Here is a 12,609-nt window from a genome sequence, read left to right as displayed (position 1 = left end):
GGATTTTAAAAGCTGGTTGAAACATGATTTGGTTTTATTTGAACAGACAGGAAACAAAGAAGGACCTAAAAAGATACTCTGGCAGTGGCAAAGAAAGCTTATGAACTGCTTGTCATTTCACTTTACAACAAACCACCAAAGTCTTCTTACAACAAACCACCAAAGTCTTCTCCCAACACCTACTCAAGATCAATCCCAGGGAAAAAGGAAAAAAAACACACCCCAAGATTTGAAGAAATGTACAAAAGGAAGGGGCAACACATGATAGATGCTGAAAGACTAGTACATTATATAATGGCAAATCCTTCCTGAGTAGACATCAAATGCACCAGATGGGAAAGAACCGAGTGATGTACTGGGAGTGAAGAAAGCAAAAATGGAAAAGTAAAATATTTTAATCTACTTTGCCAGGAAAACAGGACTTATGTGATCACACTGTAAGTATATGTGCCTCTTTCTTCTCCTATTTGACTCTCTTAATCAAATGAAATAGAAGTGAAGAAACTTTCCAAACAATTTAAGTGCTTACAACTTCCATCAAAATAAATGGCTGAATAGAGAAGATGCTTTTTAGAGCTGCAACACAAACTCAGGTGTTTTTTTAACAAGCAGAGAGCCCCAAAGGGAAAATTACTTTTGTATATATGCTCTCACTGTAGGAAAAGCTTGAGTAAGAGATAGCAAGTTGTTAGAGCACTGACTTGGGAACAAGATCTACTTAGATTAGAGAACTGGCAAAATCATGATCCTCAGCTGTAAATCCTCCCTGCTGCATGGACAACTGCTTGCTTTTGAAGTAAGCAAAGAGAAGTTTCGAGGTATATTAACATCAGGTTTTGTTCACCTTAACAAACCATGTGTTTGTTATAAGCTGTAGCAGGGAGTCAGCTGCCTCAGTTCAGCCACTTGGGCAGCTAGTATTGACAAGACATCAGCAGGGAATCAGAACAGAGGGGAAAGCAACTTCAAGGCTAGGGTAAAGGAGAGTTGAGCTTGAGTTGACTGTAAAACTAAAAGCAATAAAAGATTAGTAATAAAAAAAGCAAGAGTGGAAACATCTAAGGTTGGAAATTAGTACAGATTGTTCATGATCACAAAAAAGGAATTCACCAAGCAACAGGGAAATAAGAAGAAACAGAGAAGACCAGGGGCCAAAGTCAAGAGAGAGAAAAAAGCCAAAACAGTAAAATTTTTTGAAGTACAGAAAGGTAAAGGGGGAAAAAAAGCCAAAAAAAACCCTCATCAGCATTTCTTTCCCTATTCTTTTCTGCTGTCTTAGGAACCAGCTTTTCTTCTCACTTTCTACAGAAGTTCTTTCTCCTCCCAAGTCAGAAGTCATTTCTTACCATCAGCTTTTCACAGGCTTTGTGCAGGCAAGAGAAAACAAGACTCAATGGGAGGAGACTCCAGATCTTATTCAGAGATTAACACAGGCAGTAGCTCTGACCATGCTTCTTCCTCATCCAAAGATCCTCCACTCCTGCCCAAGAAGGCCACCTCTTACACACACCCGAAATCACATTTTATATTTGACACTTACAAAGCACTTGACAGGAAATGAGATGCTAATTAATTAAACTGTTGTGTACATTAAACATTACCACAGAATAAATGAGTTATTTTTTCAATAAATTTGTACTTCTCTGAATCTGGAAACACCCTTCCGTATAGAAAAATAGATGGACACAACAGAGGAAACTAGGATATAACAGGCTTTGACTACCCAAAGTGCCTGAAGCCCAGTTTAGGCAGAACTGAGGCTTGATCTTAAAGTTCTGTTTCCCAAACTGGTAAAGACCAGAGCCTTAGGAAAAATTGGAAATTACTTAGAAAATGAAAAAAACTTCCTTTAAGTATTGCATGCCTATGATACACAGTAACCATTTGCAGATCATAGCTTGAAAGGGTGCTTTATTTTGTTTTGGTACAGATTCAGTCCAGTTCACAGAGAACACATTAGTTAACATATATTCACTTTGTAGGAGACATGAGCACTCAGTCACCAGCCTTTTATGACCAATTTATGCAACTTTTGCCTCTAAAGCATCATGTATGACACACAGGTTTCACTATATAGGAGCACTGTAACATCATCTCTAGAAACACAGGAGAGGAGGATGTAAATTTCAAGGACTGTAAAATGATATATACTGCTTGTGGATTTATCTTTCAGAATCATTTTTGACATTAACTTGAAAGTTTGTTTTAAAAGAATGAGTCCCTGAATAATGTATGTTCTTCCTTGAGGCACAGGTTCAAGTTCAGGTTATGATAGCAATCTTCACTTTAAGTAGCCATTAAGATCTGAGGACCCAGAGCAGCCAAAATTGTCTTAAAACCAGGTCTCCAGGTCTATGTGAGCTGCAGTAGCAGCTAATAGGAAGAATGGTACCTGAATCTCAGCAGAATAAAGCAGTTTCCCATGTTTAATCATTTTATTAGAACCTGAAATAGCAATGAAGGCAAGGATGTTTGCCAAATCAGTCCCTGTTAACCTACTAAACTTACCTTCATTGTTAGATATAAGGTCTGGTAGCATTTATGAGGCTTTGGATTTTTTAAAGCACAACATAGGACTCAAGACTCCAAAAGCTCATCTATTTTCCCCACACACTGAGGCTTATGCCAGGTGGTCTAGCAAAAGATACTGTCATTCTTCACAAACCCTTTGTTGCTTACATCAAAGTTCTTTGATACACCCAATACAAACTCTCCCCATCACAGACAGAGGTTCTATCTTTAAGCAAAATAAAGCCGATAAATACTGTAGGCAGTTATCTTCTATGTGAAAAAACAAACAGACAAACAAAAAATAACCAAAAACCAAAACAACAAACCCTCTCTGGAAGGAATTAAAGAACGGTGACTTTTTTTTAAACCATGTTGGCTGTAAGGGTGACAAAAACCCAATATCCTCCACAATGTAACATGAAAACAGCAGGAACATGAAAAATACTGACAGAATGAAGATGAGAGGACAGAAAAGGGACTATGAAAGATACTTTCAGTCTGAAGTATGTTTCAAGTAGCTTAGATTTTCAAAGCTGTTTTAAGAATTTTGTGCACTCAACTTGCTCCCGAATACTCCGCTATTTTTTCTGACTTTTCCACCTAATTAATTTCCTCTCCTCTCAAAGAGCAACAGAAAATGAGAAAACAGATCACAGGAGAGACAATGAAAGCAGTGAGTTAGCATATACTATCAAGTAAAGAAAGTATTCTGTAAGCTGTCAAATATAAAAGCAACACAGCAACTTTCATTTTTCCTCCACTTAAAGCAACTGCGTTTTGAAAATGTTTAAAAGAAAATGGCCAAAATTCATGCCCCATCTCCTCAAAGTTTTAAACACAGCATCTTACAAGTGGGAGAACACCATTTATCTTTTTATTTGTAAACCAAAGTTTGAAATACCTTACAATATACTTTTAATTTAATTTTTCTAAAGAAACATCATTTAAAAACTGAAACAATAGTGTGCCACTAAATGTTAAGGACCGTATTTTAAAAATCTTTATTAAAAAAAGGTTATATAGGTATGATGAATTTAAGTTGTATTTTAAGGTCAACTACTTAAGTATCTAAATGATTTAAAATTAAGTGCAAAACTGGAAGTCCAGTCACAGATGAGGCTGTAGAGTTGTGCTCAAGATAGAAGAGGTCTACCCATGGCAGGCACAGCTGCACACTCATAAGCTAACTCAGTCTGTCTCAGCCATGAATCCTGCAGATCTGAGCGACACCGCTGATTAGGTCAGTTTGATCTACTTAATATAAACGCTCCCTTTCTAATAAGGATATTAACTAAAGCTTTCAGTTAAGCAATAAAACCTTTCTAATTAGCAACAAAAAAATAAAAATTACATGCTTGCTCTGTTTCAGGCACTTTTAAGATCATAGTTTATTTACTGTAGGTAAAAAGCTAATATACAGATTAAGGGATCCCTTAAATTTCAACTCTACAGTTATATACCATCTAGTATTCTTTCTCTGAATGTTCACCAAAAAAAAAGTTTCTAAACAGCTGTAAGCCCCACTATAAATCCTCATTGTTATGAGGAAAAAAAAGATATAAATCAATGCTTAATTTGTTCAATGCATATTATTTACACTGTAAAACCAATGGGAGATAACAAGCAGTGTCAAAGAGGCAATAAGTTTTAAAAATCCAAAGTTTTATTTATTTTTTTTACAGTAGTGTGCTAATCAGCATAATTGTATATAAAAAATTAAAATATAGCAAAGCATCTCATTACAGAAATTTAAATCATCTGAACTGCAGTCATTACTCGGTAACCATTTACATGCAACACCTGCTAGGACTGACTTGACTTTTTGATTTAAAGTGTAAAATAGATTATGAGGTTTAAGAGCAAACATTAATTTGTGTACAAACAAAATTAAAAACTGCACTCAAGAATTATACTGGTCACAAGCCTCTTCCATACAGGAGGAGAAAAAAAAAAAAAGTACAAAAAATGATAGAAAGCGGTCTCTATACACTAATTATCAAAGGCAATGCATAGACTGAGAATACCTGGATGGCACTGCAGACACTGGAAACAAACAGCTTTCACATACATGCTCTTTATAGGAGGCCTTTCTTTCCATCAAATGGCAATGGCTGATAGCAAATAAGGGATACCAGGTGTACAACTAAGTAGATCTTGCAAAATACTAAGATGGGGCAGTTGTTAATATATAATTTGAACTATATATACAATATAATGGAATGCATCCCATTCCAAAAATGGTTTATGAAACAAATGGACCTTTCTACAAGTAGCCTTATGACTCAGCTATCATTCTAATGAAAACATAAGTACACAAGAGACTTGTGTGAAAAGTAAAATTTATGGTGCATTTTACAGGAACTATTGACAAAGCTGCTTAATGGCATTTCTGCTTTTAAAGTAATTTTATTAGATATAATTGAAACATCTGTGTATAAAATGTCCTGACAGACACTTCAACATGGAGCTTTGGTGATTTTAAAAGGCCTTTTTTGATCTATTATGAGTTGTACTGCAGAAGTACTGATGCATGCACACATCTGTGTCAGCTGAGACTAGTGATCCAACAGCATGCACATTTCCTTCTTGAGGTACTTTTCATGTTAAATAACTTCAATAACAGTAAGATGAAAAATAGATTAAACAAAGTATTTCAGATAACTCAAACTGAATAGGAAATAGAATGCCAATATGGCAGTAAAACATTTTTCTGTTGTTTTTAAACAGGAAGGCTTCCTGTACCAGCAGACTCCTGTATGCAGATACACAGAGGAGGAGGGAATACACCACTTATAATTGCCATTAAACCAGAGCTGATTCATCATGTGAGAAGTTACAAATTACAGAAAACATGAATAGTCAATAAAAGAGAAACAACTAGTTTACATGAAAGAAAAGAGAACACTTCAGTCTGAATGCAATTATTTTGTGAAAGCTGCTACAACAGCCCACAGAACCTCATTTGTGTTGGCTTTCATACATTCAGCCTCAGGGTCTAAATCCAGAAGCTGCCTCACCCTCTTTGTGGCTAAATCATACTGCTCATCCAAAAGGGGGGCAAAAGCATTCTCCAGAACATCTGAAGCATGGGATAAATAAACAAGTGCCAGCAAGCGCTTGTCCATGCGGTGAGGGTCATTCACCCATTTGTCAAGAACTGCTTCTTGAACCTTCTTGATGAGGCGCTGTTTGATATTGTTGTTGGTGAGGGGATGCGTAGTCATGTCAAAAAGAAGGAAGTTCTGTTTCTCTGTTGTCAGTATACCTTTTTCGACTAGATTTTTAGCTAACCGTTCACGGACATTTCGCAATTGGTAGTGCAACTTCAATGGGTTCCATGTTTCACCTAAAAAAAACAAGCCAAAAAGTCAAGAGTCAGACAAAGTTTAAGCTGTACTATTACAGTGATTCTCCCCGCCGCTGCAGAATGAGCTGTCAAATTCATATAGCTGACTATTACACTAAGATATTGTGCTCATGTCAGCATTTATCTGATCTCTGACCTACCCAGATATATGCATAGAGACAGAGACCATGAGAGCCTCTTTGAGGAGTTTCAGTGTAAATTTAAAGTTTGGTGAAATGCTAGCTAAGCCATATCTTGATTAGGGATATGACAAATAAGCACTCTTTTACTGAAGGAAAAGAAGAAAAAAAAAAAAAGAAAACAACCCCCCCACACACCCCAAAAACCCCCCCAAACAAAACACCAAACACAGACATGAAGAAAGAGTTAATAAAAATGAAAATAAGCATCTCCTCCAATCTTGTCCATTTGTCTACTTCCAGCATTTTATCAATTCAGAAGCTGGAAGAAGCGTCATTGCCATTCTTTCTGCCACAGAGATAAACTAATGCACACCTACCCTATATGTCCTCCTTATTTCTCTATTTCTTCAGGTTTACATTCTTCTCTCCCTTCCTGCCCCCACCAGGTGAAACAGTGACATGCACTGTGTGAGTGTGGGTGTGTGCATTACACATTGGCACATGTTGGGCAGGGGCTTTGATGTTTCTATAAAAATTATTTCTAATGTTTTTTTGTTAAGGCAGGAGAACTAGGCACTTCAGTGTGTGTGTGTGCGCACATGCATGCACGTGCGCTTAGAGGAGGGAATTTTAAAAACACAAAATCAGCATCAACAGCTACTGAGAAAGCTAAAGTTGCTAAGCACTGAGAAATCCATCTTTGCCCAAGAGTTTACTTAACAAGCTACAATTTTAGGTCCAGCTTACCTAAGTATTTATTGTAAGTATTCAAATCCCCTCCTCATATAGAAAGCCTATGCACTTAAGAGGCAAGGGAAGAAACAGCATAAAGTATTTCTTACATAGATGGGGGGTTTCCCCATAAATGATGTGAGAATTTCTATATCAGAAAGTTTTTTTAAAAAAAATCATTGGTTAACAAATAATAATAATACACAGATTACTTTAAGGTTTTTCCCATTGTGATGGAAGGTGACACTGTATCCAAGTAACAGACAAGTAAACAAATGAGGTGACACCAACTGCATAGTGAAAGGTAGAGAACCCACCCAGGCCTGAACTCCATAAGTCCCTGTAAGAATCACATTCTCATTGAATATGATTCCCCCTGCTTGACCATCAATGAAGCTATCACAGACACACACACACACAAAAATAATAGTAATCTCCCTACACTGTTTCACAGGGCAAAAGTAATTTCCTAGATGTTTCCAAATTTGTTAGGTAGATGTGGCTATACAATAATAAAAATCAGTACTGTGGTGACATCTTGTGACCAATCTCCTCAATTACACAGTCACGTTGTTCAGACAGATGTTTGTTACATCTACAGGAAGACCTGACATTTTTATCCAAACATCTGTTTTCTCTGTACTTGCTTCCCTTAGAGGCTATCTTATAAACAAGATCAGCCTGGCAAACATCACCTTAAATGTCCATATAAATATTTCCATGATGTCTTTGAATACTAACTTCAATCAGCATTCTTTGCATCACTGATAATTATGGATAGAGTCACTATTTTCCAGGATCAGGACCTAAAGCAAAATTCTAAGAGTTTATCAAAACCCAAAATAAACCACCAAAATATTTTTTTTCAAAGGGAAGTTCTCTAAACTATAGGAAATGCAAACAACCCTAATGCCATCTAAGAATTAGTAATTAAATACCCATGTGTAAATAAAAATGATTGATCTAAGTCTCAGCCACAGCACTGACAATAACTCTTCCCAGAGCCAAATACTTAGCAGGGTCAGGAAAACCTTAACTTAGCTCAAGGAAAACTTACAACATTGTTCATTCATTAGCTGACCTTTTTTGAATCAGTACTAACTTGATTTGCTCTGCACTGTGAAATGTCAGCACAAATTATGTAATTTGGACAAGAAAAATTGTTTTTGCAGTCTGTAAAAGTGGAAGAGAGCTGAGCAAGAAATAAACTGCAAGGCTACACAGCAGCCATGCCCCTTACTGACTGCAAGGTGCCCCTTGCTTTATTCTCCTCTCTCCCCCCTCTGTCTGACCATCAAGGAGCAAGAGGGGAGGGATGGCAAGGGCACCAAGCATGAACTGTATGTGAATATGCAAGGACGTCTGCTTCTGGTGGTACAGGACAAATGGGAAGAACATAACGAAAATGAAGGCAGAGGAAGCTGGAGGGATTTTGCTCATTTTTATACTCTTATTACAAGTAACAAATATATTTAGATAGACAAATTCAAGTCTCGATACCTCTTACCTCCAAAAGTCATATTGTTGACAAAACAGTGGGGTTTTTTTCCTGTACTGTTTGCACACCTAAGTACAGCTCTGACCTACTCCAGGGAAAATGCATTTTGTGTTTTTTGTAAAAACAGACAAACCTCAGTGATGAATTCTGTCTACAGAAAAAAACTAAAAAAAGAACCCCAAATGAAAAAACAACCCATGTCCTGGTTTCAGCTGGGACAGAGTTAATTTTCTTCTTAGTAGCTGGTGCAGTGCTGTGTTTTGGCTTTGGTGTGAGAATGATGTTGATAAGACACAGATGTTTTTGGTTGTTGCTGGGTAATGTTTATACTAAGTCAAGGACTTTTCAGTTTCTCAGGCCCTGCCAGGGAGAAGGCTGGAGTGGCACAAGAAATTGGGAGGGAATACAGCCAGACAGCTGACCCAAAATAGCCAAAGGGATATTCCATACCATAGAATGCCATGCTCAGTATATAAACTGGGTGGGGGAGGGGTTGGCCGGGGCCTGTCGATCGCTGACAAGGGACTAGCTGGGCATTGGTAGGGCGGGTGGTGAGCAATTGTATTGTGCATCACTTGTTTCCTTTTCTCCCTTCCCTTTGGATTTTATTCTTCTCCCCTTCTCCCTCCTATTCATTACAACTCATTATTATTATTGTTATTACTACTATTATAGTTTGGTTTCCCCCCTTATTTTATTTTAATTATTAAATTGCTCTTATCTCAACCCTTGAGTTTTACATTCCTTCCCGATTCTCCTCTGTGTGTGTGTGTGTGTGTGTGCGCGTGCGCACACGTGCGTGCGTGCGTGGTAATTAGTTATTGGCTGGGGTTAAATCACGACAGTCCTTTGGGGCACCCAACATGGGGAACAAGGGGTTGAGATAATGACACGTCTGACTAGGGTGTGTTAAAACAAAATTGTTATAAATATTCTTTGTAGTGGTTTAATAGTCACTGGCCACAGTGTTTTTTTCTTTGTTCTCAGAGTTGCTGCTCATGATCTCAGGGTCGCATTATGTACTTTACTTGCTGTATGTGTTCCCTGTGATGCTGTTTATGATCCATGGGGCCTGGGCTAAAGTTATCATTGTGTTATACTTTATAGTACTGGCTTCTGATATGATAGACTCGCTGGCCATGAAACTAATCTCGTGTACTCAGTCAGTATTGCCGTCGCCCCTATTCGGGCGCCCTCTGGTGGGGATTATTGATAAGTGCACCCTTAGCTTTTCCTTTTTGGAGAGTCAATTATGCAATCTATCATTCTACATTTTCCCCTTCTCTAGGCCAATTACAGAAGTGTTTAAGGCTTTTGAAAATTTTGAATATACTTGGGATGTTGAGACCAGAATATTGGTGGCCCTGATTCTATTGCTGGGAATGCTGAATGTGGTTCAAACCTTGTTGAGAATTAAGCAACTAGCTGTGACAATTCCAACCCCTGCAACAAGCACTGAAGCCATTCAAACCCCAGCAATAGGTACTGTGTCTACTGCAACCGCTGCAACAAGCATTGCAGCTACTTAAACTTGGCTATAAGCATCTTGGCTAATCAAAACCCAGCAAGTGGCACTACAACTACTCCAGACCCCACGACGAGAGATGAAGAGGACCAACTCGTGCTGGTATCAGGCACTCCTATACACAAGAAGAGATGGACACACAAAACAGCTCATTTAGTAAAGGAAGATAAAGCAGGGCCACCACAGGAAGAGAAGGAAGAGGCAGAACAAGAGATAACCACTTAATCCTATCCCTGAACGAGCTGCAGGATATGCAAAAATATTTTAGCCATCAACCAGGTGAACACACTGTCACCTGGTTCCTTCAGTGCTGGAATAATGGGGCTAATAGATTGGAATTAGAGGGTAGGGAAGCCAAGCAGCTGGGGTCACTTTCTAGGGAAGGGGGCACTGACAAGGCAATTGGAAAAGGGACACAAGTCCTCAGACTCTGGAGACAACTCTTGTCAAGCATGAAGGAAAGGTATCCTTTCAAGAAGGATATTACATGTCACCCAGGCAAGCGGACTACAATGGAGAAATGTAACCAGTACCTGAGGAATTTAGCCATGCTAGATATGATTTATTATGACCTGAACAATGCACAGTTACCAAGAGATCCTGATGAAGTCCTATGCACACAACCCATGTGCTGGAAATTTGTACAGAGTGCACCAGTGTCATATGCAAACTCATTGCCAATAATTAGCTGGAAATCTGATGCACAACCAACAGTGAAGTGATTCGCCATCTCCAGGGCTACAAAGATAGCATCTCTACCTCCCTCATCTCAGCTGTGGGGGTAGTAGTTCATCATATCAAAGAAGATAGATCCTACTCTCCAACTTTATGGACCCACATATCAGCTATTAACAGCAAGAACCCTTCTGCTTGAGAGGGAGAATATAGGAGATAGACACCACAGGGTACCCTGTGGTTTTACCTGTGGGACCACAGACATGATATGAGGAGGTTGGATGGAAAACCTACCTCAGTCCTAGAAGCACGGGTATGTGAATCACAAGGAAAAGGTCTTTTCCAACCTAAATCATTCTATGAAACACAATTGTGAATAGGGGTTCTTTTAGGAAGGTTGCTGCTCCAATATCTAGTGGGCAGTTTCCCAGAGTGGAAAGGCTGATTTTACTCTTGATCCTGTGAAAAGGAATTCTAATCAGTTTTTACAAGACATAAATAGGCAAGATCGCAATTGCTCCACAGTACAGCTGCTTTGCACTGCTTGCTGCCATGGTAGAGAATCCTATGAACAGGATTAGGGGGACCCTGCCTCCAGCCAGGTGGAGGCCAGGGATAATTGGGTTTAGTGGACTGTGTGGATCTGATGGCCTGGCACATCAGACCCACAGGAATATAAAGCTCTAATAGACACCAGTGCGCAGTGTACTGTAACACCATCAAGCTATGAAGGGGCAGAACCAATTAGTATTTCTGGAGTGACAGGGAAATCCCAACAGCTAACTGTATTGGAGGCTGAAAAAAGCCACATTGGGAATGAGGGGCAAAAACTCATCCCATTGTGACTGGCCCAGAGGCTCTGCATCCTTGGCATAGACTATCTCAGGGGAGGGTATTTCAAGGATCCAAAAGGTGGGCTTCTGGTATAGCTGCCTCGGAGACGGAGGAAATTAAGCAGCTTTCTACTTTGCCTGGCCTTTCAGAAGACCCTTCTGTTGAGGGGTTACTGAAGGTTGAAGAACAACAGGTGCCGATCACTACCACAGCGGTGCACTGGCGGCAATACCACACCAACCGAGACTCCCTGATTCCTATCCATAAGTTGATTCGTTGACTAGAAAGCCAAGGAGTGATCAGCAGATCTGCTCACCCTTTAATAGCCCCATATGGCCAGTGCAAAATTCTAATGGAGAATGGAGACTAACAGTGGACTATTGTGGCCTGAATGAAGTCACGCTGCCATTGAGTGCTGCCGTAGCAGACATGCTAGAACTTCAATATGAACTGGAATGAAAGGCAGCCAAGTGGTATGCCACTACTGATATTGCAAATGCGTTTTACTCTATCCCTTTGGCTGCGGAGTTCAGGCCATAGTTTGCCTTCACTTGGAGGGGTGTCCAATGCACCTCGAATGGACTCCCCCGGGGGTGGAAACACAGCCCTACCATCTGCCATGGACTGATCCAGGCTGCCCTGGAACAGGGTGAAGCTCCGGAACATCTGCAGTATATTGATGACATCATCATATGGGGCGATACAGCAGAAGAAGATTTTGAGAAAGGGGAGAAGATAGTCCAAATCCTTCTGAAAGCTGGTTTTGCCATAACACAGAGTAAGGTCAAGGGACCTGCACAGGAGATCCAGGTTTTGGGGAATAAAATGGCAACATGGACGTCGTGAAATCCCAATGGATGTGATCAACAAAATAACAGCTGTCTCCACCAACTAGAAAGAAACACAGGCTTTCTTAGGCACTGTGGGTTTTTGGAGAATGCACATTCCAAACTGCAGTCTGATTGTAAACCCTCTCTATCGTGTGACCCAAAAGAAGACCAGTTTTAAATGGGGTCCTGAACAATGATAAGCTTTTGAACAAATTAAACAGAAGAAAGTTCAAGCAGTAGTCCTTGGGCCAGTTTGGACTGGGCAAGATATAAAAAATGGACTTTGCACCACAGCCAGGTAGAATGGCCCTACCTGGACCCTCCTGCAGAAAGCACCAGGGGAGACTCGAGGTCAACCATTGGGCTTTTAGAGTCAGGGATATATAGGATTTGAGGCCTGCTATACTCCAAATGAGTAAGATATATTAGCAGCTTATGAAGGGGTTTGAGCTGCTTTGAAGTGATTGGTACTGAAGCACAGCTCCTCCTGGTGCCCTGGTTATTTGTTCTGAGCT

The 12,609-nt window shown here is 39.6% G+C and overlaps 1 protein-coding gene across 8 annotated transcripts in view; it reads right to left on the bottom strand.

The window, feature by feature from the left end:
• Window positions 1–4,152: 4,152 nt before the first annotated feature.
• The window catches only part of LOC130141982 (Golgi phosphoprotein 3), a 50,749-nt gene continuing 42,292 nt past the window's right edge, over window positions 4,153–12,609 (bottom strand). For all 8 annotated transcript variants that reach the window (XM_056323370.1, XM_056323369.1, XM_056323363.1 and 5 more), the window contains exon 5: window positions 4,153–5,857. In XM_056323370.1, the coding sequence (XP_056179345.1) occupies window positions 5,433–5,857 (425 nt within the window). In that variant the 3' untranslated portion in view covers window positions 4,153–5,432. The remainder of the gene's footprint in view (window positions 5,858–12,609) is intronic.

This window comes from Falco biarmicus, chromosome W, assembly GCF_023638135.1.
Source record: "Falco biarmicus isolate bFalBia1 chromosome W, bFalBia1.pri, whole genome shotgun sequence".
Taxonomy (NCBI): Eukaryota; Metazoa; Chordata; class Aves; order Falconiformes; family Falconidae; genus Falco; species Falco biarmicus.
The sequence above is the reverse complement of the archived record's forward strand: the minus strand, read 5'-3'. Positions and strand labels throughout refer to the sequence as shown.